Here is a 24,860-nt window from a genome sequence, read left to right on the forward strand (position 1 = left end):
AGAGAGAGAGAGAGAGAGAGAATACAGTGAAAATCAGAGAGACAGAGAGAGAGAGAGAGAGAGAGAGAGAGAGAGAGAGAGAGAGAGACAGAGACAGAGAGAGAGAGACAGAGACAGAGAGAGAAAACGAAAGAGAACATCAGAGAGGGGGGAGAAAAAGACAGAGAGAGAGAGAGAGAGAGAGAGAGAGAGAGGGGAGAGAGAGAGAGAGAGAATGAATGAGAGAGCGAATGAGAGAGAATGTGTTTGTGTGTGTTTACATATGTGTGTATGTGTTTGTGCGTGTGAGTTTGCGTACGTACGTGTGTGTGTGTGTGTGTGTGTGTGTGTGTGTGTCCTTGATCACATAACCTAAAAGTCTAAAACACCATGGTCGGTTACACTGTACATACAAGCAATACTTACACTTTGTGTTAACGTTATCCCGATACGTCTCAAGTCTGGTTCTCAGGGCTTCCATCGTGTAACCACGGTACATCAACTGTGGCGAGTCTGCGCACTCGTTGATTAAGTCCAGAGCACATGCCAGTCCTTGGCGGTAGATTCTGTAACAACATCACATGTATGTCATTCCATTTGTTTTAAAGTGGCAGTATCATAGCTACACAATGACCAAAATTATATATTTATTTCGATTAAGAATTTGAATGATTATGCCTCGACATGCATGCCCACAAAACAAACTAAATTCAAATTAATTAATGCACTACGATTTATAAATTTATATTATTAGGAAATCCAATAACGGTTTCAGTTTGAAGTATATACTCATTTTACCAGGGTAGTTGTTTGTATGAGTATTGAAGACTCGTTTATGTCATTTATCTTTTTCGCTAAGGATGCTTGAGGAAACCATTGTTTACGCTAAGCGGCAATACGTTTCAAAGGATGATCAGCATTACGTTTTAGGTGCATTCTACATTAAACAGTTGTCATAATTACGCTTCATAATATCGTATGTATGGTGTCTGACGTACGCAGAGAATCGTCAGTTCGGGGTATATTATATTCAAATTTAAAATTACTGCAAAACATTTATGAATTGTTCAATATCAATAACAGAGTATAAATCCATTTATCTTGTTTACTCATTCTTATTATAATACGTTATGCATATGGGTGTATAATGTTACAGACATATGGGTATATAATGTTACGAACATGTGGGTATATAATGCTACAGACATGGGTATATAGTGTTACAAACAAGTGGGGAAATAATGCTACAAGCACATGGGTACACAATGCTAAAAACATATGGGTATATAATGCTACAGACATATGAGTATATAATGCTTCAAACAAGTGGGGAAATAATGCTACAAACACATGGGTACAGAATGCTACAAACAAATGGGTATATAATGCTACAAACATATGAGTATATAATGCTTCAAACAAGTGGGGAAATAATGCTACAAACATATGGGTATATAATGCTACAAAAATATGGGTATATAATGCTTCAAACATATGAGTATATAATGCTACAAACAAATGGGGGAATAATGCTACAAACACATGGGTACACAATGCTACAAACATATGAGTATATAATGCAACAAACATATGAGTATATAATGCTGCAAACATATGGGTATATAATGCTACAAACACATGGGTATATAATGCTGCAAACAAGTGGGGAATAATGCTACAAACAAATGAGTATATAATGCTACAAACATATGAGTATATAATGCTACAAACAAATGTGATTCATTATTGTTAATGGGAAAAAGTACCAGGCTTTCTCTAAGACTACGACGGAAATATTATCAAAGGTGGGTGGGCTTACGAGCAAACTGCTTCTTTCTCCTGTGATCCCAGATTATTAAATTGTGTGGAAGTCCTGAGCATTAGCATGGAGCTGCAATCTCGAAGTTTATGATCATAATAATCAGTCTCACACACACCCTTTACCGCGATGCCTGAAATGATGAACAAAGAAAAATAAAGCAACTCTTGTTTAACGATATATCAACACATTATTATAACAGAGAGAGAAGGGGTGGAGAGAGAGAGAGAGAGAGAGAGAGAGAGAGAGAGAGAGAGAGAGAGAGAGAGAGAGAGAGAGAGAGAGAGTGGAGCGGAAACAATGGCTGCCACATAGGCTACTCCCATCAGTAAAGCAGAAAGGAAATATTTTTATTTTCCTCTGGACATGATAGTCGAGACAACGGCTTTTGATATATCTGTCGGGAGTCAGTGATTGGTACAGGAACAAAAAATCCATAAAGAACCGTCTTTCCTGTGACCCATCACACCTGGGGTAAGCAATCTGCTTATGAACTACTTCCCACCATTAAGTGAACAAAATCAAATGATATACTTCAAAATACCCCCCTCACCCCCCCCCCCCCCCCCCCTCCCGACACACATACCAGTACCCACTAACAATCAGAGTCAAACTGGCGCATTTGTGCTGTAAACACCCAAAAGCCACCCCCTCCCTCCACCCCAACTCAACCCCAAAAATATAGAATGATTAATTCTCGTCCATTCGACATCATCACACAACCACTGCGCAGAAAACATGTATTATAATTTAATCCACGAAAAAAACCTTATTGTTGTACTGTCGTATGAGACGGCCCCTGGAAGACTGCAACACCGAAAGAAAGAAATGCTTTATTTAACGACGCAATCAACACATTTTATTTACGGTTATATGGCTTCAGACATATGGTTAAGGACCACACAGATTTTGAGAGGAAACCCGCTGTCGCCACTACATGGGTTACTCTTTCCGATTAGCAGCAAGGGATCTTTTATTTGCGCTTCCCACAGGCAGGATAGCACAAACCATGGCCTTTGTTGAACCAGTTATGGATTACTGGTCGGTGCAAGTGGTTTACACCTACCCATTGAGCCTTCGGAGCACTCACTCAGGGTTTGGAGTCGGTATCTGGATTAAAAATCCCATTTCTCGACTGGGATCCGAACCCAGTACCTACCAGCCTGTATACCGATGGCCTAACCACGACGCCACCGAGGCCGGTCTGAAACACCGAGTGCGCGATCATGTCAGCGACCTTAGAATTCTACTGTCGGAATTTGCCGAAGCTTATCTGAATGTGGGTGCTGTCGGGTTTCTTTCTGTAATGTGCGTATTAGTGGTTAATATGTGCATTTTTTTAATAAAGGAACTTGAATATGATTGATGTAAAGATATTTGTTCGTCAAACATAGGATTCTTTTGGTGTTAGAGAGGGAATCTTTGACTACTTTTTTGGTGGGCAACGATTGCATAATAAATCCAAGAGCTTGGTATGTGACTGTAATGAGAGCGTCATAACCGTCTAAATGTCCGTCGAGCTCTCTTACAGTCAAAGTACGTGGGCAATTCACTTCATGTCGTTCTCAGTATTTTGTGCACTAAACGTAATTTATCACGCAACCATGCTTTCTATTGAGCTGATAACCCCTACTTGATAGTTAGAAGTGTTATCATGTCACTAGGAAATGAATTTTCAGGTAGATCGTGTTTTCATTTTTCAAACATCCATCTATAGAAATAATTTTTGAACTGCATAAATAAATATAAAATTTACACTTTCTGTAACATAAAATTACCTCTTATTTTTCAATTCTCCATTATTCGCTCCCATTCGGAACTAGCCAGTCTTTCGAATTAAATATTTTAAAAAAAGTAGTTTCCTGCATAGAATGTTTACATTGGAACATCGTCTTACGTCACAGTCACTAGCAGCCAGTGATGTAGATCTGAAGAAGATCACAAAAAATTAAAAAAAAGTTTTTTTTTTTTTTTTTAAACAGATAACTTTTAGGCTGGCTATGCCATTTCCAAGATGCTTTCGGGCATCTGCTATTGTCCGACTTCCGGAAGTAGTTTCTACACGATAAAACTAATAGTTTCTATACCGATTTTGACTGAAATATATTACAAAAATATAACTTGAAATGAGTTGCATTGTAAACAATATATCATGTTACTACACTTTGATTTCGTGGTTATTTGGTTCGGTTCAGAATAAAAATAAATATACTTACTGCAAACGGCTAAAATGAAAATAAAGCGAAACATTGTATTCGCTAGGCCCTAGAACAAAATATTCCTGATTTGCAAACGTACATCATAAATACTGTGTATATATAGATAAACCTAAAGGTCAAACATAAGCTGATTATATTAGATAACTAAGTGTGATAGGACACCTGCAATGAACTCATAATAATAAAATAAAATTGTATAGACAGATAGATAGATAGATAGATTGATAGACAGACAGACAGACAGTAGCGTAGCCGGGCGGGGGGCGGAGGGCAGGTGGGCCATGCCCCCCCCCCCCCCCCCCACAATCCCGGGAAATGTTTACCTTTTCGCTTATTAATAACATTAACAAGGTTCCAGTGTAATATCCCACTACTCGATATCATTGTTTGTTTGGATGGCAGGTGCCCCCCCCCCCCCCCGCCCCCGAATACAAAATCCTGCCTACGCCACTGCAGATAGATAGATATAGAAACATATATATCAATACAGACATCAATATATATCCAGGTGATTCAGTCCGGTTATTATCCATATACATATACGACAAACGAGGTATAAACATGGCATACATAGGTGGGTATGAAGACAGTCGTCTTTTTCTTCTTCATCTCTCTCCAGCTCCCTCCCTCTTTCTCCCTCCCTCCTCCCTCCCTCTCTCTCTCTCCCTCCCTCCCCCTCTCACTCTCACTCTCTCACTCTCTCCTCTCTCTCTCACTCTCTCCTCTCTCACTCTCTCCTCTCTCCCTCACTCTCTCTCTCTCTCTCCCTCTCTCCCTCTCCCTCCCCCTCTCTCTCTCCTCCCCCCTCTCTCTCTCTCTCTCTCTCTCTCTGTGTGTGTGTGTATCTGTCTTTCTCTCTCTGTCTGATCATTTGAATACTTTGTTCGGAGATATGTTAGTCATTTCGTGGTGCACCGGGTTTTCTTTTTCATTCTGTTCTCTTTCTTTCTTTAGGGGGTGGGTCGGGATTGTTTGTTTGTTTTTTCTTTCAGTTTAATTTGTTTTTCTAAGACATATGATACTAAACCTATTTGGATTACCCAAGTATTTATTTAAAAATATATATATTTACAGATTGGAATCATATTAACAATCGAAGACCAACATCATGCTAGCGAACGTTCCCTAATGTGACGAAGCGCGGACGTTAACTGAACGCATGGCGGAAGCTGTGTTATTCCTAATTTGCTTTATGACAAAAACACTGCTGACGTTTTAACTTGACACACATTTTACAATGCTGTTAACATCTCGTATCTTATCTAGGCCGCGGGAAATGGCTGAACTTATTTCAATAAATAAATAAATAAATAAATAGAGACTTAATTTGCTAGCCTACCTTGATAATAAGCCCATTAACATTTAAAGGCACATTTTGGGGTTAATTTCAGTACATATCAGTTCCTATCACCAACAACATTATCTGCTATTGTGTATACTGAGCATCATAGATACGCAAATATTAATTTTCTTTAATTCAATCCCCTCAGTGTTTGCGTCTGTTAAACGTATTGATATCTAGTGAATATTTTTGGTAGATGTTTTGATTTCTAGTTTAACGGATGTATTGGTTACTTCTATTACCGATTTGACTGTATAATGAAGATAGATGGATGGATAGATGGACGGATGGATGCATGGATGGATGGATGAATGGATGGATGGATGGATGGATGCATGGATGCATGGATGCATGCATGGATGGATGGATGCATGGACGGATGCATGGATGAATGGATGCATGGATACATGGGTGCATGGATGGATGCATGGATGAATGCATGGATGCATGGATGGATGAATGGATGCATGTATGTATGCATGGATGGATGAATACATGGATGGATGGATGGTTGAATGGATGCATGGATATATTGATGCATGGATGGATGAATGGATGCATGGATGGATGCATGGATGGATGCATGGATAGTGGGATGAATGGATGCATGGATATATGGATGCATGGATGGATGCATGGATGCATGGATGGATGGATGCATGGATGCATGGATGGATGGATGCATGGATGGATGGATGCATGGATGGATGGATGGAAGGATGGATGCATGGATGGATGCATGGATGGATGCATGGATGCATGGATGGAAGGATGGATGCATGGATGGATGCATGGATGGATGCATGGATGGATGGATGGATGGATGGATGGATGCATGGATGGATGAATGGATGCATGGATGGATGCATGGATTGATGGATGGATGGATGGATGGATGAATGATGCATGGATATATTGATGCATGGATGGATGAATGGATGCATGGATGGATGCATGGATGTATGGATGGATGAATGGATGCATTGATATATGGATGCATGGATGGATGAATGGATGCATGGATGGATGCATGGATGCATGGATGGATGAATGGATGCATGGATGGATGCATGGATGAATGAATGCATGGATGGATGCATGGATATATGAATGCATGGAAGGATATATGAATGCATGGAAGGATGAATGGATGGATGCATGGATGGATGGATGCATGCATGGATGGATGGATAGATGGATGAATGGATGGATGAATGGATGGATGGATGGATGGATGCATGGGTGGATGGATGGATGCATGGATGGATGCATGGATGGATGAATGAATGCATGGATGGATGCATGGATGCATGGGTGGATGGATGGATGGATGGATGGATGGATGCATGCATGCATGCATGCATGGACGGACGGACGGATGGATGGATGGATGGATGGATGGATGGATTTTATTATAGGACGATGGGTGGTTGTAACTGATCCTGAATCAGTTGTTACTTCGTACTAATAAGATTCAGTTTCTGTCCAACTTCCGCTCATTACTAGCTGTCTTGTGGGATTTTTCTTTTTCTTTTTTTTTCATATAGTTTGTTTGTTTTGGTTTGTTATTGTGTTTGTTTGCTTGCTTTGTTTTTCTTCTTTTTTTTTTTTTCTTTTTTTTCTTTCTTCTTTTGTGTTCTTCTTACATCGAAGTCAACGCTCCGTAATCATATCTAGGTTTAGTTAGGCTACTACTATCGAGTAGCAGTAAGGATGTTTTATATGCACTTTCCAATGGGCAGAACTAATGAATGGATATTTAACGACACCCCAACGCGAAACATACATCGGCTATTGGGTGTCAAACTAAGGTAAATGCAAAATGGGCAAAACAGCACATACCATAGCCTTTGATGTACCAGTAGTGAGACAGACGGTGATGGGTACGAAAGAAGAAACCAGTTCTTGTTCCAATTAAGATTCAAGCACGCTGTCCTGGGCACAAACACATCAGCTATCCGGGCTGTCTGTCAAGGCCAACAGTTAGTGGTTAGCTGATAGTGGTTAGTGAGAGACATGTTTTATTTAACGACGCTCTCAACATATTTTATTTACGGTTATATGGCGTCAGACATATGGTTAAGGACCACACAGAGGAAACCCGCTGTCGCCACTTCATGGGCTACTCTAGCAGCAAGGTAGCTAGTGAGAGAGAAGTCTGTATAGTAGTTTTGCACCTACCAATTGAGCCGTTAAAAATCGCTCCAAGTGGGAGCAGGTACCGAGCTGCGAACCCAATACCTACCAGCCTTATGCCCGATGGCTTAACCACGACAACACCGAGGCCGGTAAAGCAGTGTCGACCGAGGGATTGATCTACAGCTGAATACTGCAAGCGCAATGACGACCGGGAATACGTGGTTTTGCCAAAAGGAATAAATCAAGCAAGGATTCGTCAGCAATGCGTAACAAAAACAAATTGTGTTATGAGTCTGCTTCGCTAAGCAATCAATTATTATCAGTCTGTATCAAAATGGAACAGATGAATTCTAAATCTGTTAAAAAAAGAAAAGAAAAGTATATTCTGTCTATGCCAATATGAATTGAAATTAAAATGAAATTAATAAATATATTATCCATATAACCGTAAATAAAATGTGTTGATTGCGTCGTTAAATAAAACATTTCTTTCTTTCTTTTCAAAATTAATTATATAAAAAATATTGGCAGCGGTGGGATTCGAACCCACGCCTCCGAAGAGACTGGTGCCTTAAACCAGCGCCTTTTTTTTTTTTTTTTTTTATACGTGAAACTCAATATTGCACATGTTTATAAAATTTACAAATAAAAATAAGAAAAAGATTCACACAAATCCACACACGTACTCTCACATAGAACCACCCACACATTTATCACACACACACACATTCACACAAGCACACGCAAAAATTAAAAGAAAATTGAGGGATATCGATCTTACAAGCTAATGTTAATTTTTTAAAGATATATACTAAATATAAATATCAGTTTTCAAGTGGGTATTTAAAAACTAATTCATCATTATTTAGATTAAGAAATATATTATTTTTAATATATTTATTAATAAATGCAGGAAATCTATTTTTAAAGCGATATTGATTTAAAAGTATTAAGAAGTACTGTCTCATATAATGCTTAAAAAACTTAACAATATTAACATTTACCCCCCTTGATTCCGCTATTAAACGTCTCTTGAAAACTGATATTCTGTATATTGAGAGCAAAGCATTGATGAATTCATTTGAGCAGGTTTGTATTTTAAAATAACACCCAAAAAGCAACATTTTTTTTTAATATTTCTAAAGAAAAACCAGTATCCTTAAACATATAAATACATAATTCATAAAAAATAGAAATTAAATCATAAAGTTCATCACAATACAAAAATAAATGACACATATCTTCTTCTTCCTTAAAACAAACAGGACATTGGCTAGATGATACCTTGCCATATTTAAATAATTTAGAGTATGTGAAAATAATGTTATGAGCAATTTTAAAATCTAAGTCAACAAATTCCGAAGTCTTATCACAGTAATGTATTATTTTCCAAACTGGCTTCCAATCTATAACAAACCCCAAATCATGCCATTTTTCTAAACAAGAAGGTAATTTAAATATTTTTGAAATTAGTAAGGAATATATTAATTTAACATTAAATTTACTTACATTTATTGTTTCATTATTATTAATCAAGAACAAATCTTTAACTTGTGACGAATTTTTAATATTATTTAAAATAAGTCGTTTCCATTCACCAGGAAGCGAGTTCAGAATTACATAATAAGCAGTAGAAATTTCTGCTGCCAACATATCAGGATATTTTTCTTTAATAATTTCGACAATTGCAGATACCGGTAAAAATCCCGGTATAACTTCATATTCAATATCAGCCACCGTTATAATACCACTTTTAATAAAAGAATTAAAACATAATAATTTATTTTTGTAATTAATAAATGGATTATGAAATATTGGCTGATATAATATTTGATCTAAATCTGAGGGGGAAATGCGTTCACGCTTTGAAATGTTGTCCCATGCCAACAAAACCTCAGCATAAAAAGGGTTAATGTTAGCCAAAGCTGGTTCATCAAAAACTATATTAAAAATATTAAAAGACAAGTTCATATTCATGTATTTAGCAAGAAATTCAGACATTGTATGTTTCCAAACAGAACTGAAATCATTATTAAAATATTTCTTTAATAATTTAATACGAAAAGCAATTTTCTTTAAAGAGATATCTTGAATATTAAGCCCACCTGAACTTTTACTCCTAATAATAGTCGAATATTTTATTAATGGTATTTTATCATCCCACATAAATTTACAAAACAACTTCTGAATTTCTTGTTCAACCCACCTAGGAACATGAATTGCACTAATTACATACCATAATCTAGAAGTTAATAAGGTATTCCACACTGTCGCTTTACCATTTAAAGTAAGTTTTCTTTGTTACCACATGTTAATCAATGAATTAAATTTTTCAATTTTTATTTTCCAATTTAATCTTTCGCACAATGCTTTATTTGGACCTAAATAAATGCCAAGAATTTGGACACAATCTTTATTAAGAGCAACAGGAATGTTAAATGACAAATATTTCTCCGCGGCTTTACCAAGACAAAGTACTTCTGATTTTTCAATATTTACCTTTGCACCCGTAGCAAGACAAAAATAATTGACAGTGCGAAAAACCACCTCAACAGACTGAGCATCTTGTACAGTGATAGTAGTATCATCAGCATGTTGAAATAATAAAGAATTAAATTCATTATTCAATTTTATTCCATTAATTTGTTGCTGACTTTTTAACAAGCTATTTAAAGGTTCAGCAACAATTACATATAGCATCATCGAAATTGGACATCCCTGTCTAACACCTCTAGTAACAGGAAAGAAAGGCGTTAAATGACCATTAATTTTAACACTACTTTTAATATCATTATATAGTATTTTAATCCAAGAAATAAATTTATTACCAAAATTAAATTTATTCAAAACTCTGACTATAAAACTATGCGATACCCTATCAAACGCCTTTTCTTGATCTATTTTAATCAAAAAACATTCCTGGTTATTCATATCTACAAAATCAATAACATCACGGACTGACATAATATTATCAACTATTATATCCCTACCCGGAACACAACACGTTTGTTCAGGAGAAATAATAGATGACAAAACTAATTTTAAACGATTTGCGAGAACTTTGGATATAATTTTATAATCAACATTTAAAAGACTTATCGGCCTAAAGTTTTTAAGATTTGTTTTATCGCCTTTTTTCTTATAAAAAAGACTGATAATTCCTTTTTTCATACTACGTGATAAATATTCTTCATTTTGGATTGACATAACAACTTTATGAATTTTTTTTTTTTATTTCTCCCAAAATTTAAGATAAAACTCAACAGTAAGACCATCCATACCTGGTGATTTATTCCTATTCATACCTTTCAATGCTTTTGTTAATTCTTCAATCGATATATCATTATCACAAGTTTCACTTTCAAATTCTGTTATTCTATTCGAAATTAAATTTAAGACTTCTTCTTCTTTAGCTACATCTATATCTTCTTTGGTATATAATTTAGAATAAAAGTCATGTGCACATGCAAGTATATCTTCTGTTTTCCTAGATAATCCATTAATTGTATTAAGTTCTTTAACTGAATTTGATTCTTGTTTTGATTTTTCTAAATTGAGAAAAAACGTTGTATTTTTATCAGACTCAAAATTCCATTCCACTTTTGATCTTAAAATAGCACCATTACATTTAGATTGTTCTATTAACTTTAATTTTTCTTGTAAAATTTGTAAATATGTTAAATCATGTTGTTTATTTAAAGCTAATTTAGAATATTCCCGTTTTAAAGCATTTTGAATAAAATAATATTTTTCAGTTTCTAATTTACGTTTATTAATAGCAAAATATGTTGCACATTTTTTCATTTTAAATTTTAAATTATCCCACCATACAAGAGGTTCTGTCTGAAACAAAGGACAGTCACAAGCATTATCTATAACATTAGAAATCGCATTACAAAAAAGTTCATCATTCAGTAACTCATTATTAAATATCCAGATACCTTGACACCTCTCCACACGAGAAAAATCCAACTTAAGAGACACAAAATTATGATCACTAAAGGTGGTATAAGATATGTATGAATTAACAACAAAATGTAAAATATTTCTAGAGAGTAAAAAGAAATCTATCCTAGACTGTTTTAGGACACTTTGAACAATTTGTGTCCGACTAAACTCTCTCTTGTCAGGATTTCTATAACGCCAAATATCTATCAAGTTAAACTTATCAAGAACAGACTGTAATACAGTACTACTTTTCAAATTAAAAGTAGTAGTATTAATTCCAAGATCTAAAGAAGGATCAAATATATCATTAAAATCTCCAGCCATTATATTATTTTTTAAATCTATAAAGTTACTTAATTCTTTGAAAAAAAGACCTTTTTCATCAATATTATTTGGCGCATACACATTAATAAAACTATATATATCATTATCAATGTTTGCATTAATTTTTAAAATTCTGCCTTCAGTGTCAGAACTATTAAAAGTAAATTCATATTGACATTCTTTAGATATCAATATAGCCACACCCCTTCTATTTTTATATGGACAATTATTATAAAATATTTTTCCATCCCATAAATGCTTATATCTCTCAATAAAATTATCATCCCAAAATGTTTCTTGAAGAAAAATTATATTAGCATGTCTACTTTTAATAGTTGCAAACACTGAATTTAACTTATCAATATCCCTCAAACCATTAACATTTAAAGACAATAACAACATTGTAAATAAAAAGAAATTCATAATACAATCCATTTCAAACATTTTAAAGCTTACCAACATTCTCACTCTCATTCATTCTTCGCTTATTTACACTATCATCCACACTTTTAGCAATCGCAGCTTGTCTCTTTTGTTTTCTCGTCGTGACCACACTCCAAATCGAGTCATCAGCCGGGCGTTTAACTAAGCGTGACCGACGCGAAACCCTCCTCTGTTGCGTGTTGTCAATTGTTGTTTCCATGGTGTCCGCTTCCTTCTTAACACTATTCTCAGCTGATTTTCCTCCCGTACACTCAACATTTCCAGTCGCCACCACACTTGGCCTTTTCTGTAGCTTGTCTTTGTTCTTGACCGGTGTAATCTTGTTGTGAGAACTTTTCTCCTCGACATGACTTTCCTGCTGTCCCGTGACTGTAACCTGGCTCTCTTGCGACTCAACATTCATATCATCACTATCATCATCATCATCATCATCAATATATTCATTATCATCATCATGTACACTGCACACGCACTCTTCCTCCTTATTCCCACATCTATCGCACAGAAAGGTTTTATGACAGTCTTTAACATAATGTCCCTTTTCCTTACAAAAATGGCAAACAATGTTAGGGCAATTTCGAATGACATGACTGTCTGACATACAGTTGTAACACACCTTAAGTTGGTTGTCATGCAGAACTCGGAAAAATTCAACACCTTCAACTGTCTTAAATTTCATAGAATAAGGCAAACTTTTGATTTCTGGTGGAAATTTTACTCGAACATACCTTGTTCCATCCGCGATGTTTGTTCCCTTGTAGAAACGTCTATAAATAGGAGTAATGAGCTCTATCTTCATAGACTTCAACCTGTTTTCAATATCTTCATCAGTAATGTACGCTGGTAAATGCAAGAACGACACCACAACACTCTCTGAATGTAACAATCTTGCTTTCATCCTAAAGCCATTTAATTCCAACGATTCACTTTCAGAAATCATCCTTGCCTGCACAACGTCATCAACAGTTACTTCATATCTATCAGGCCCCTTCGGCACACATGCATGTATCACATCACCCACTTGTTCAGTCAAAAACTCAATCAACTCACCAGCCGCCATCTTTCTATTGTCTCCAACATGTACCACCACCGTACATTCTTTTCTGTAAATCACTTTCTTCAACTCTCCTCTCTCCACATCACCTTCTTCACTCATTTTTACTCCTACACCAGAAAAACTGGACCCAGGCAGCTTTACCACAAAAAAGAACAAACCAAAAACTTTCCAAACGGGAGCCGAAGTCAAACACGTCCACCTTCGACAATCCCAAACCGGAAGTCCCAGCGCCTATCATGGTTTTAAATTATTGACAACAACATCAATGTTTTGGGCCAAATGGCTCTTTAATGGCTGACAACAAATTCCATTTTTATATCACCCTGTAACAATATAATTAAAATACAATATAACAAAATTTTATGTTTATTTTTTTGTAAACAGTCCGACACACTTTACTTTGGCAGCCCGTCTAAATTGCTCAAATCACCCTAACAACTTTTTGGCCGAGCACTCTAATATTATTTTTTGGATTTTAAGTTTTATCCAGATATGAGTCGAATGTAGCCGCTCCTTTTGGCTTTAGGTCCCTTGACCCAACTACTAAATTCGTATTCCAGATTCCCCCACCTTAAACTCCCCCCCCCCCCCCCCCCCCCCACGGCCCGGACCATAAACGTTTAGACCTCCGTTCAAAATTTTATGTCGAAATTACTTCTTTTTAAAAAATATTATTAAATAGTCCAATCCTCTCTTGTTTCTCTTATTTATTTTTGGACTGTCCTTCTAAAATGCTCCAAATTATATAAATATTCGGCCGAGCAGTCAATTCTTTTTATGTTTGGCTTGAGACTTTTTATTTAAAATTTTTCTAATTCTATTAACTTTTTTTTTACTAATTGCCATTTTCAAAATTCTGCCCATTTTCAACTCTATCCTCCCTCCCCCCCCCCCCCCCCCATTTATCGAAGGTTGGACTCTGGATGGGCGTGTTCGAAACCCTGGTGGTATATGGGGAGGGGGGGGGGGGGGGCACGTTAAATTGTTATCTATCTATCTATCTATCTATCTATCTATCTATCTAACAGACAACATTTTAGGAACACGAATATAACAATTATGATGCCTTGCAATCGTGTTATAAGTTGAGCAAATTAATGGTTATAATGGTAAATGTGTTTGGTTAAAAAAATGTAAGCTGCATTCTGAGTTTTTATAAATATATAAACAGATATCCAGAAAGATATGTATGTTAAAACGTATAAGGACCATATATTTTTAACAAGTAACTGTAAAGAGAGTTTTACCAGCAGACGCCGTGACAATCATGTGACTTCAATAACCAGATACGAGTACAGATACAGATATATAATATATATATATATATTTATTAATTAAAGGGACATTCCTGAGTTTTCTCCATTGTAAGATGTTGCCGACTAATAATATATTTCTACGATTCAACTTGCATATTAAATATATTTTCTTGTTTAGAATATCAGTGTCTGTATATTCAATGTGTTTCTGGTCGTCATTCTTAACATTTCTAAGAACCCAATCTGGATTTTGTCTCCAAATAATTTCGTACGTACGAAAACCCCCATATATTTTAGGAAATATAAGGAAATTTAACCTAGTATAAATATTAGAACGATCAGAAACACGTTTAATATACAGCCACTAATATTAGATGCAGAAAAATATATTTGGTATGTAATTATAATTGTTAAAAAAGTGCCTGTTTATGAATAACATCTTAAAAATTGTAGCAAAATCAGGAATGTCCCTTTAAGTTTTCTTCCAAATTACACTATTTAAAAATCAAAGAAAAATGGTATTAAGAAATGAGTTGTTTTTATGAGTAGGAAAATTTCAATCTTCCCTTCTTTGCTCGTTTTAACTTTATTTTTACGAACTGTTCTGTGAATATGACACACATTCGTTTACTGTCCCCATGCAAAATTCAAATTCATCAACACTATTCAAATGTACGCACAAACAACGCAACCGCCGAAACAGAAACCTCACCAAAACAGGGCAAAGGACGATGCGTGTGTGTGTGTGTGTGTGTGTGTGTGTGTGTGTCCTATTGAATAAGTAAGTGCGGTGAAAACAGACCCGGTATCAATTAGAGATTCATTGTCGATATCTGGGTTTGGTCAACTGCCACGGAACCAGAAATGCTAGACAAGGTTACAATTGATTTGAGCAAACGATCTGCGACATTCCTAGATTTGAAAGTGATTTCCGAAATGAAGGTCCTACACACGGATAAATATTGCACAGAAACGGCTTCTCATAAAATTAATATCTTCCCACAACCAGTCACCCAAATTGTGGATACAAAAAGGAAAAGGAGTTAGCGTTGTTCGAGCAATCTCAACCCTGCCCTAGAGATCTACAATTCGTACAGTACACAGATAATCCCTGTCATCCAAAGACGTTGTACTTTGGGTATCTACTTACGATCATAGGCAACCAAAGACGTTGTACATTGGGTAACTACTTACGATCATAGGCAACCAAATCTTCGTCGGATTTCCAAAGACACTGGCATCCTTCAAACCAGTGAAAGGATGACTAAGACCTTAGTGTCATCACCCATCATCGTTCCTGAAAAAAAGAAAAAAGCTACTATAACAAATCTTTTGCCATGCAATTCCGTCAGATTTATGATAAACCCCTGGCAGTCCTCCTACAGGCGAAGTAAACGCTAGATAAGGTGTATGTTCAGGTAAATGGCAGTCCTCCTGCAGGCGAAGTAAACACTAGATAAGGTGTATGTTCAAGTAAATGGCAGTCCTCCTACACGCGAAGTAAACACTACATCAGGTGTATTTTCCGTGGAAGTGACAGTCCTCCTACAGGCGAAGTAAACACTAGATAAGGTGTATCTTCCGTGGAAGTGACAGTCCTCCTACAGGCGAAGTAAACACTAGATAAGTTGTATGTTCAGGTAAATGGCAGTCCTCCTACGGGCGAAGTAAACACTAGATAAGGTTTACCCTCCGTGGAAGTGGCAGTCCTCCTACGGGCGAAGTAATTACTAGATAAGGTGCATCTTCTGTGGAAGTGGCAGTCCTCCTACGGGCGAAGTAAACACTAGATAAGGTGCATCATCCGTGGAAGTGACAGTCCTCCTACGGGCGAAGTAAACAGTAGATAAGGTGTATCATCCGTGGAAGTGAAAGTCCTTTTACGGGCGAAGCGAACACTAGATAAGGTGTATCATCCGTGGAAGTGACAGTCCTCCTACGGGCGAAGTAAACACTAGATAAGGTGTATCTTCCGTGGAAGTGACAGTCCTCCTACAGGCGAAGTAAACACTAGATAAGTTGTATGTTCAGGTAAATGGCAGTCCTCCTACGGTCGAAGTAAACACTAGATAAGGTTTACCCTCCGTGGAAGTGACAGTCCTCCTACGGGCGAAGTAAATACTAGATAAGGTGTATCTTCCGTGGAAGTGGCAGTCCTCCTACGGGCGAAATAATTACTAGATAAGGTGCATCTTCCGTGGAAGTGGCAGTCCTCCTACGGGCGAAGTAAACACTAGATAACGTGCATCATCCGTGGAAGTGACAGTCCTCCTACGGGCGAAGTAAACAGTAGATAAGGTGTATCATCCGTGGAAGTGAAAGTCCTTTTACGGGCGAAGTGAACACTAGATAAGGTGTATCATCCGTGGAAGTGACAGTCCTCCTACGGGCGAAGTAAACACTAGATAAGGTGTATCTTCCGTGGAAGTGACAGTCCTCCTACAGGCGAAGTAAACACTAGATAAGGTGTATCTTCCGTGGAAGTGACAGTCCTCCTACAGGCGAAGTAAACACTAGATAAGGTGTATCTTCCGTGGAAGTGAGAGTCCTCTTACAGGCGAAGTAAACACTAGATAAGGTGTATCTTCCGTGGAAGTGATAGTCCTCCTACAGGCGAAGTAAACACTAGATAAGGTGTATCTTCCGTGGAAGTGAGAGTCCTCCTACGGGTAAAGTAGATACTAGATAAGGTGTCTCTTCCGTGGAAGTGACAGTCCTCCTACGGGCGAAGTAAGCACTAGATAATGTGTATCTTCCTGGGATGTGGCAGGCGAGTGCTTTACCAGTGTAAGATTGTTTTAGTGAAACACTCACTATTAATATAATTTTTAACACTTGTTTACTGTGGAGTTTCGTTTTCACCTGTAATGGAATTGACAAAAGTTGTTTCTTTGTCACACGACGTATTGTTTGGCTTTAGTTCGTTTGGACAATGGGGCCCCTTTGTGGATTGAAGTATTTCTCTATAGACTCTGTTTGCATCAGAGAACAAGCATTCTGAGAGTATTGCTAACGCAATGACGAGTCGAACATATGTTGATATTTCCTAAGTAAAAGGGCCATACTTCTATCAAAACTAGGTAAATCACCATGAAAATCAAACCTGATCTGCAATAGTACATGAACAAAAAAACCTATGCACAAAATTTCAGCTCGATATCTCGAGGCATTGCAACAAAAGTATCCAGAAAACTATATGACAGACTGGCAGAAACCTATAGTCCCCCCAAACCCGGTTGGACCGGTAGGGGACTAATATACAAAAAAAATATTTTAAAAAAATTTGGCAGCGGTGGGATTCGAACCCACGCCTCCGAGGAGACTGGTGCCTTAAACCAGCGCCTTTTTTTTTTTTTTTTTTTTTTTTTTTTCTCAAACTTAATATTGCACATATACATAAATGCATATGCATAAAAAAAAATAAAAAAAATAAACACAAACTCACACGTACACAACCAGAACCACTCTCACATTTATCCTAATATCATAAACCCTAAGACACAGTCGCAAAAACATATTAAAAACCACAAACACACACAACAAAAACACCAGCCACACAAAGATACATGCCACCCATCACCCCTCCCCCCAAAAAAATTTAAAAAAAAAAAAAAAATAAGTAAAAAAAAAAAAAAAAAAAAATAATAATAATAATAATAATAAATAAAAATAGTAATAATAATAAATAAATAAATTCTAATTTTAATAATTGGTAACTACCGAGTTAAACACATTAACTGACAAAATAAAAAAAATTGTATAGAAAATAATGTCATGAAATAAGCTATTGCGAATAGTTCCAAGTTTATCCACACCCTCACACACATACTTCTTTTAGTGTCTCTCTTCCACACCTTTTGCACGAACAATTCGTCTGTTTTGTTTTCTGGTGACCACAGTATTCATAATCGTCTCGTCGGCTGGGCGTTTGATCAGCTGCAACCGACGCCTTAACTTTCGCTGTTGACCACTGTCAGTGTCTGTTGCCATGGTATCCGCGTCCTTCTTGTCACAATTAGCGATCCATTTCACTCCCTTGTGTTCACCTTTTTCAGTCACTGGGACACTTGTTTTCATGTACGGCTTGTCCGAATTCAATTCTGATGTTACTGCTTTACTAACACTTTTCTCCTCAGCATGGTTTTCCTGCGTAGCCAATCGTGCTGTGACTGCTTCATTCATCCCGTCACTATCACTGTCACTATCATCAAACCACTCGCTATCATGTTCATGCTCACTACACACACACTCATCCTCATTATTCCCACACCTTTCACATAGAAAAATCTTATTGCAGTTTCTCGCGTAATGTCCTTTTCCTTTGCAAAAATGACACACAGTATCGGGGCAGTCTTTAATCACATGACTATCCGACATGCAGTTATAACATACTTTGAGTTGGTTGTCATGGAGCACTTTGAAATACTCCACACCCTCCACTGTATTGAATTTCATTGAATACGGTAAACCCTTTATGTTGGGTGGGAATTTCACACGCACATACCTTGTTCCGTCTGCAATGTGTGTACCCTTATAAAATCTTCTGTAAATTGAAGTAATCAGTTCAATATTCAAAGATTTTTAATCGTTCTTCAATTTCGTCGTCAGAAATATATGCAGGCAAATGCAAAAACGATACCACAACACTATCCGAATGTAGCAGTCTCACTCTCATCTTGCGACGTTTAATTCTAATGAGTCATTTTCCGAGATTATCCTAGCTTGAGTAACGTCATCAAGTGTCACCTCATATCGATCAGGCCCCTTTGGAACACAGGCGTGAATCACATCCCCTACTTGCTCTGTCAAAAAGTCAATCAACTCACCAGCCGCCATTTTCTTATTATCGCCAACATCAATTACAACTGTGCATTCCTTCTTGTATGATATTTTCTTCTTTTCTTCTCTCTCCATGTCTCCTCCTCCACTCATATCTTTACTCTAACCTCAAAATCTCAACTCAAACAGACTAACAATGTAGATAACGCCAATTCAAAACTTTCAATACGGGAGCCGAGGTGAAACACGTCCACCATCGACAAAACCCTAACCGGAAGTCTAAACCGCGGTTGGACCGGTAGGGGACTAATATAAAAAAAAAAAAAATTGGCAGCGGTGGGATTCGAACCCACGCCTCCGAGGAGACTGGTGCCTTAAACCAGCGCCTTAGACCGCTCGGCCACGCTACCATGAAAACGCTTGACATTAATAGACATGACGTCTGCAATCTATGTCAAGATGGTTTCATAACTTAACTTTGGTGTGTTGCTTATGACAGCTAGGAACTGGAGAACAAATAAATGAACTGGGCTAGATGACGTGTTGGTAAAACTGGTGGTTCAGCTGACTTATTTTACTGACCACTCAGTTCGAATAGTTGTTGTCTGTCGAAACTCTTCATTACAACAAAATATATGTATAACTCTTATACAAAACAAATAATTTTTTTAATACTATTTTTCACATTTTAAACAATTAACTGCACAAACCAAAACAATGTCTAACGAGAAACTGTCCTGTCCGTCCAGTAGCATGTCTGTTCCCAACAGCCGTCATAGTGGTAGCGTGGCCGAGTGGTCTAAGGCGCTGGTTTTAGGCACCAGTCTCTACGGAGGTGTGGGTTCGAATCCCACCGCTGCCAATTTATGTTTTTGTCATTATTGTTATTACTTTTTAAATTATTACAATTATTATTATTTATATCATCACCATCATTAGCTGTAGCTGTAGTAGTAGTATAATCACCACCACCATCATCAGAAGTTTGTTTTGTTTAACGACACCACTAGAGAACAGTGATTAATTAATCATCAGCTATTGGATGTCAGACATTTAGTATTTCTGACTAGTAGTCATCGGAGGAAACCTGCTACATTTTTTCTTCGTGCAGCCAGGGATTTTTATATGCTCTTACCCACATACAGGAAAGCACATACCACGGCCTTTGACCAATTATGGTGCACTGGTTAGAACGCGAAAACCCCCAATCATGTCTGATTTCACTTTGAAAGTCGAGAAGGACCCTTCACACTGGGATATGCCCACGCCTCCCGACATTTAAGAAATCGCTGTAATCTAGTGACGTTGTTAAACACAACACACTACACTAGGTAAGTAGGTTCACCTGCCGATGGGTAAAAGCCACTACACCGACTTGTCTCTAACTAACCATTATTTAACCGCAGTTCAGATAAATGACATGAGTGCCCAGGGCAGCGTGCTTTCACCTCAATTGCATATAGGCACGAAACTAAGTCGGATTAATCATAATATTGCGTCGCAGGATCGAACCACATGGGTGGATTCATTCTACTGATTTTTGTTCCAACCACTGCAACACAACTGATCAAAGGATGTGGTGTGTGCTTTCCTGTCTGTGGGAAGATGCATATAAAAGATTTGATAGTGGTGTCGTTAATCAAAACAGACTTGTTATAAATAATAACAAAATGATAGTTCAGTCACGTCTCCTATTTAATTTGTAATAATTGTGGTAGCGTGGCCGAGCGGTCTAAGGCGCTGGTTTTAGGCACCAGTCTCTTCGGAGGCGTGGGTTCGAATCCCACCGCTGCCATTATGTTATTTTATTTTTGAAATATTTGGGGTTTTATTTGCACTTTAATACTGTAGGTACGTTTAATATAGAATTGTAGGTGGGAGGTGAGATTTACGTCACCAGTAAATACAAGTTAAGTAAATCATAAGCGTCAACTTAGTAATGGGAAATTCTCCTTCTGATAGGTCTGTGCCTTCAGGATAAAAAATGTACGTGTTATTTTTAATTATTATTTATCCTACTCTGTATAAATATAGATAAAAACTATGTTTTCCACGCCCCTCCCCACACATACCCAATTCCAGATATGGTTCCTAGGGTCATATCTTAACCTGCTTCTGGTTTTCGGACAAGTGTTAACGTAGATGAATGTTTGCTGTCAAACTTGAGCGCACTAGGATCGTTTCCCTCCACCAGTGTGGAACTCCTACGGGCGAAGTAAACACTAGATAATGTGTATCTTTCTTAGGAAGTGGCAGGCGAGTACTTTACCAGTGTAAGCTTGTTTTAGTGAAACACTCACTATTAGCCTAATTTGTAACACTTGTTTACTGTGGAGTTTCGTTTTCATCTGTAATGGAATTGACAAAAGTTCTTTCTTTGTCACACGACGTATTGTGTGGCTTTAGTTCGTTTTCACAATGGGGCCCCTTTGTGGATTGAAGCATTTATCTATAGACTCTGTTTGGATCAGAGAACAAGCATTCTGAGAGTATTGCGAACGGAATGACGAGTCCAACATATTTTGGTATTTCCTAAGTTAAAGGTCCATACTTCTATCAAAACTAGGTAAATCACCATGAAAATCAAACCTGATCTGTAATAGTACATGAAAAAAACACACCCTATGCACACAATTTCAGCTCGATATCTCGAGGCATTGCAACAAACGTATCCGGAAAACTATACGACAGACTGGCAGAAAACTTTCGTCCCCCCAAACCCGCTTGGACCGGTAGGGGACTAATATACAAAAAAAAGAAAAAAGAATTGGCAGCGGTGGGATTCGAACCCACGCCTCCGAGGAGACTGGTGCCTTAAACCAGCGCCTTAGACCGCTCGGCCACGCTACCATGAAAACACTCGACATTAATAGACATGACGTCTGCAATCTATGTCAAGATGGTTTCATAACTTAACTTGGGTGTGTTGCTTATGACAGCTAGGAACTGGAGAACAAATAAATGAACTGGGCTCGATGACGTGTTGGTAAAACTGGTGGTTCAGCTGACTTATTTTACTGACCACTCAGTTCGAATAGCTGTTGTCTGTCTAAACTCTTCATTACAACAAAATATATGTATAACTCTTATACAAAACAGATAATTTTTTTAATACTATTTTTCACAGTTTAAACAATTAACTGCACAAACCAAAACAATGTCAAACGAGAAACTGTCCTGTCCGTCCAGTAGCACGTCTGTTCCCAACAGCCGTCTTTGTGGTAGCGTGGCCGAGTGGTCTAAGGCGCTGACTTCCGGTTTGGGTTTTGTCGATGGAGGACATGTTTCACTTCGGCTCCCGTTTTGGAATTTTTTGAAAGTGTTTTTTGAATTGAGAAGGTGTTTTTTTTTCGGATTTATTTGAAAACCAGTGGGGATGAGTCAGGGTGGCGATATGGAGAAGGAGGAAGTGAAGAAAGTGGTCTACAAGAAGGAGTGCACGGTCGTCGTTGATGTCGGTGACAATAGAAAGATGGCGGCTGGCGATGTGATTAAATTCCTTAGTGAACAGGTTGGTGATGTCATTCATGCGTGTGTGCCAAAGGGACCTGACAGGTATGAAGTGACTGTGGATGATGTTGTACAGGCGAGGATCATTTCGGATAACGATTCCCTGGAACTAAATGGCATGAAAATGAAGGCAAGGTTGTTACATTCGGACAGTGTTGTTGTTTCCTTTTTGCACTTGCCAGCATATATTTCGGACGAAGAGATAGAGGAGAAATTAAAATCGATGAACATTGAATTAATAACACCTATTTACAGGCGATTCTACAAGGGTACTCGCATTGCGGATGGAACCAGGTACGTGCGTGTTAAATTTCCACCTGACGTAAAGAGTTTACCATATTCGATGAAATTTAACACTGTTGAAGGTGTGGAGTTTTTTCGTGTTTTGCACGACAATCAAATAAAGGTGTGCTATAACTGTATGTCGGATAGTCACGTGATTCGGGATTGCCCGAATATCACATGTAATTTCTGCAAAGAGAAGGGACATATTGCCAGGAATTGTAAGAAAACATTTCTGTGTGAAAAATGTGGAAATAAAGAGGATGTGTGTGTATGCAGTGTGAATGAATACGACAGCGAGCATGTGGATGACAGTGACAGCGACAGTACTGATGATGATAGAATGCAAGAACCAACCCAGGCAAGCCATGAACAAGTCGAAGTAAGCAAGGGTAACCAAGCTGAGTGGAGAAATGATCACAAAGATGCAACACCGAGTTCGAGAAATGACAAACAGCACGCAAACCGTAATGTGGAGGAATCGGTGAAGGGAGTGAAAGCAGCCGACTTTCGTGAGAAGGACGCGGACACCATGACAACTGAAACTAAAAACTTTCAACTGCGAAAGTTACGGCGTCGGTCACAGCTGATCAAACGCCCAGCGGATGAATCGATTCGTCGTGTTGTGTTAAGTAGAAAACAAAAGAGACAAGCTATCCGTGCAAAAGGTGTTGAAGAGAGTGAATGAAGGAAGTATGAGTGAGATAATGTGATTAAATTTATGATAACATGTGCTTATTTAATGACTTTCTTTATATTACAATACACTCAATTGTCATTTTGTTTAGATGTTTACTTTAAATATTAATAGATTGAATGGGATTGATTAATTAAATATAGGTTTTGTAATTATTTAAACGTAAATAACCTTTAGTATTCCTTTTTCTGCACAAATGTATTTTGAATGATTATTTTATTTAAAATACATAAATACTTATGGGAGGGAATGTCAGTTTAAAACAGGTGTGTGTATATTTGATATAATATTAAATATTGTTTAATTATATTTTAGGTTTAATGGCTGTCATACTAAAGGACAATTTGATTTTAAGATGTGTAAAAATCATTTATTATATTATAAATATTCTTATAGTTTGGAATTACATATGTGTGTATGAATGTGTGTCAAGTGTGTGCGTGCGTGTGTCTTGTGTGTGTTTATTTTTAAATTGTGTTTTTATATTTATATTGTTATACAAGCATGTGAGCTATATTAATATGTTGATGTTCTGAATAAAAAAAAATAAAAAAAGGCGCTGGTTTTAGGCACCAGTCTCTACGGAGGCGTGGGTTCGAATCCCACCGCTGCCAATTTATACTTTTGTCATTATTGTTATTACTTTTTAAATTATTACAATTATTATTATTTATATCATCACCATCATTAGCTGTAGCTGTAGTAGTAGTATAATCACCACCACCATCATCAGAAGTTTGTTTTGTTTAACGACACCACTAGAGAACAGTGATTAATTAATCATCGGCTATTGGATGTCAGACATTTAGTATTTCTGACTAGTAATCATCGGAGGAAACCTCCTACATTTATTCTTCGTGCAGCCGGGGATTTTTATATGCTCTTACCCACATACAGGAAAGCACACACCACGGCCTTTGACCAATTATGGTGCACTGGTTAGAACGCGAAAACCCCCAATCATGTCTGATTTCACTTTAAAAGTCGAGAAGGACCCTTCACACTGGGATATGCCCACGCCTCCCAACATTTAAGAAATCGCTGTAATCTAGTGACGTTGTTAAA

General features: G+C 37.4%; 1 protein-coding gene and 4 non-coding genes across 6 annotated transcripts in view; 2 read left to right on the forward strand and 3 right to left on the reverse strand.

Moving 5' to 3' along the window:
* The window catches only part of LOC121390536, a 43,469-nt gene that overhangs the window by 3,100 nt on the left and 15,509 nt on the right, over positions 1-24,860 (reverse strand). The window contains exons 1-3 of one of the 2 annotated variants that reach the window (XM_041522369.1): positions 4,015-4,079; positions 1,799-1,931; positions 406-545 (exon numbers count right to left, since the gene is read on the reverse strand). In XM_041522369.1, the coding sequence (XP_041378303.1) occupies positions 406-545; positions 1,799-1,931; positions 4,015-4,048 (307 nt within the window). In that variant the 5' untranslated portion in view covers positions 4,049-4,079. Of the gene's footprint in view, positions 1-405; positions 546-1,798; positions 1,932-4,014; positions 4,080-24,860 lie in introns of those variants that run through there. The other variant, XM_041522368.1, reaches the window with a different exon arrangement.
* Positions 19,635-19,716, reverse strand: Trnal-aag. Its single transcript has one exon. It is a non-coding gene; the product is annotated as a tRNA-Leu (tRNA).
* Positions 20,087-20,168, forward strand: Trnal-uag. Its single transcript has one exon. It is a non-coding gene; the product is annotated as a tRNA-Leu (tRNA).
* On the forward strand, positions 21,020-21,101 carry Trnal-uag. Its single transcript has one exon. It is a non-coding gene; the product is annotated as a tRNA-Leu (tRNA).
* Trnal-aag lies at positions 22,075-22,156 on the reverse strand. Its single transcript has one exon. It is a non-coding gene; the product is annotated as a tRNA-Leu (tRNA).

Source organism: Gigantopelta aegis, chromosome 15 (genome assembly GCF_016097555.1).
Source record: "Gigantopelta aegis isolate Gae_Host chromosome 15, Gae_host_genome, whole genome shotgun sequence".
Taxonomy (NCBI): Eukaryota; Metazoa; Mollusca; class Gastropoda; order Neomphalida; family Peltospiridae; genus Gigantopelta; species Gigantopelta aegis.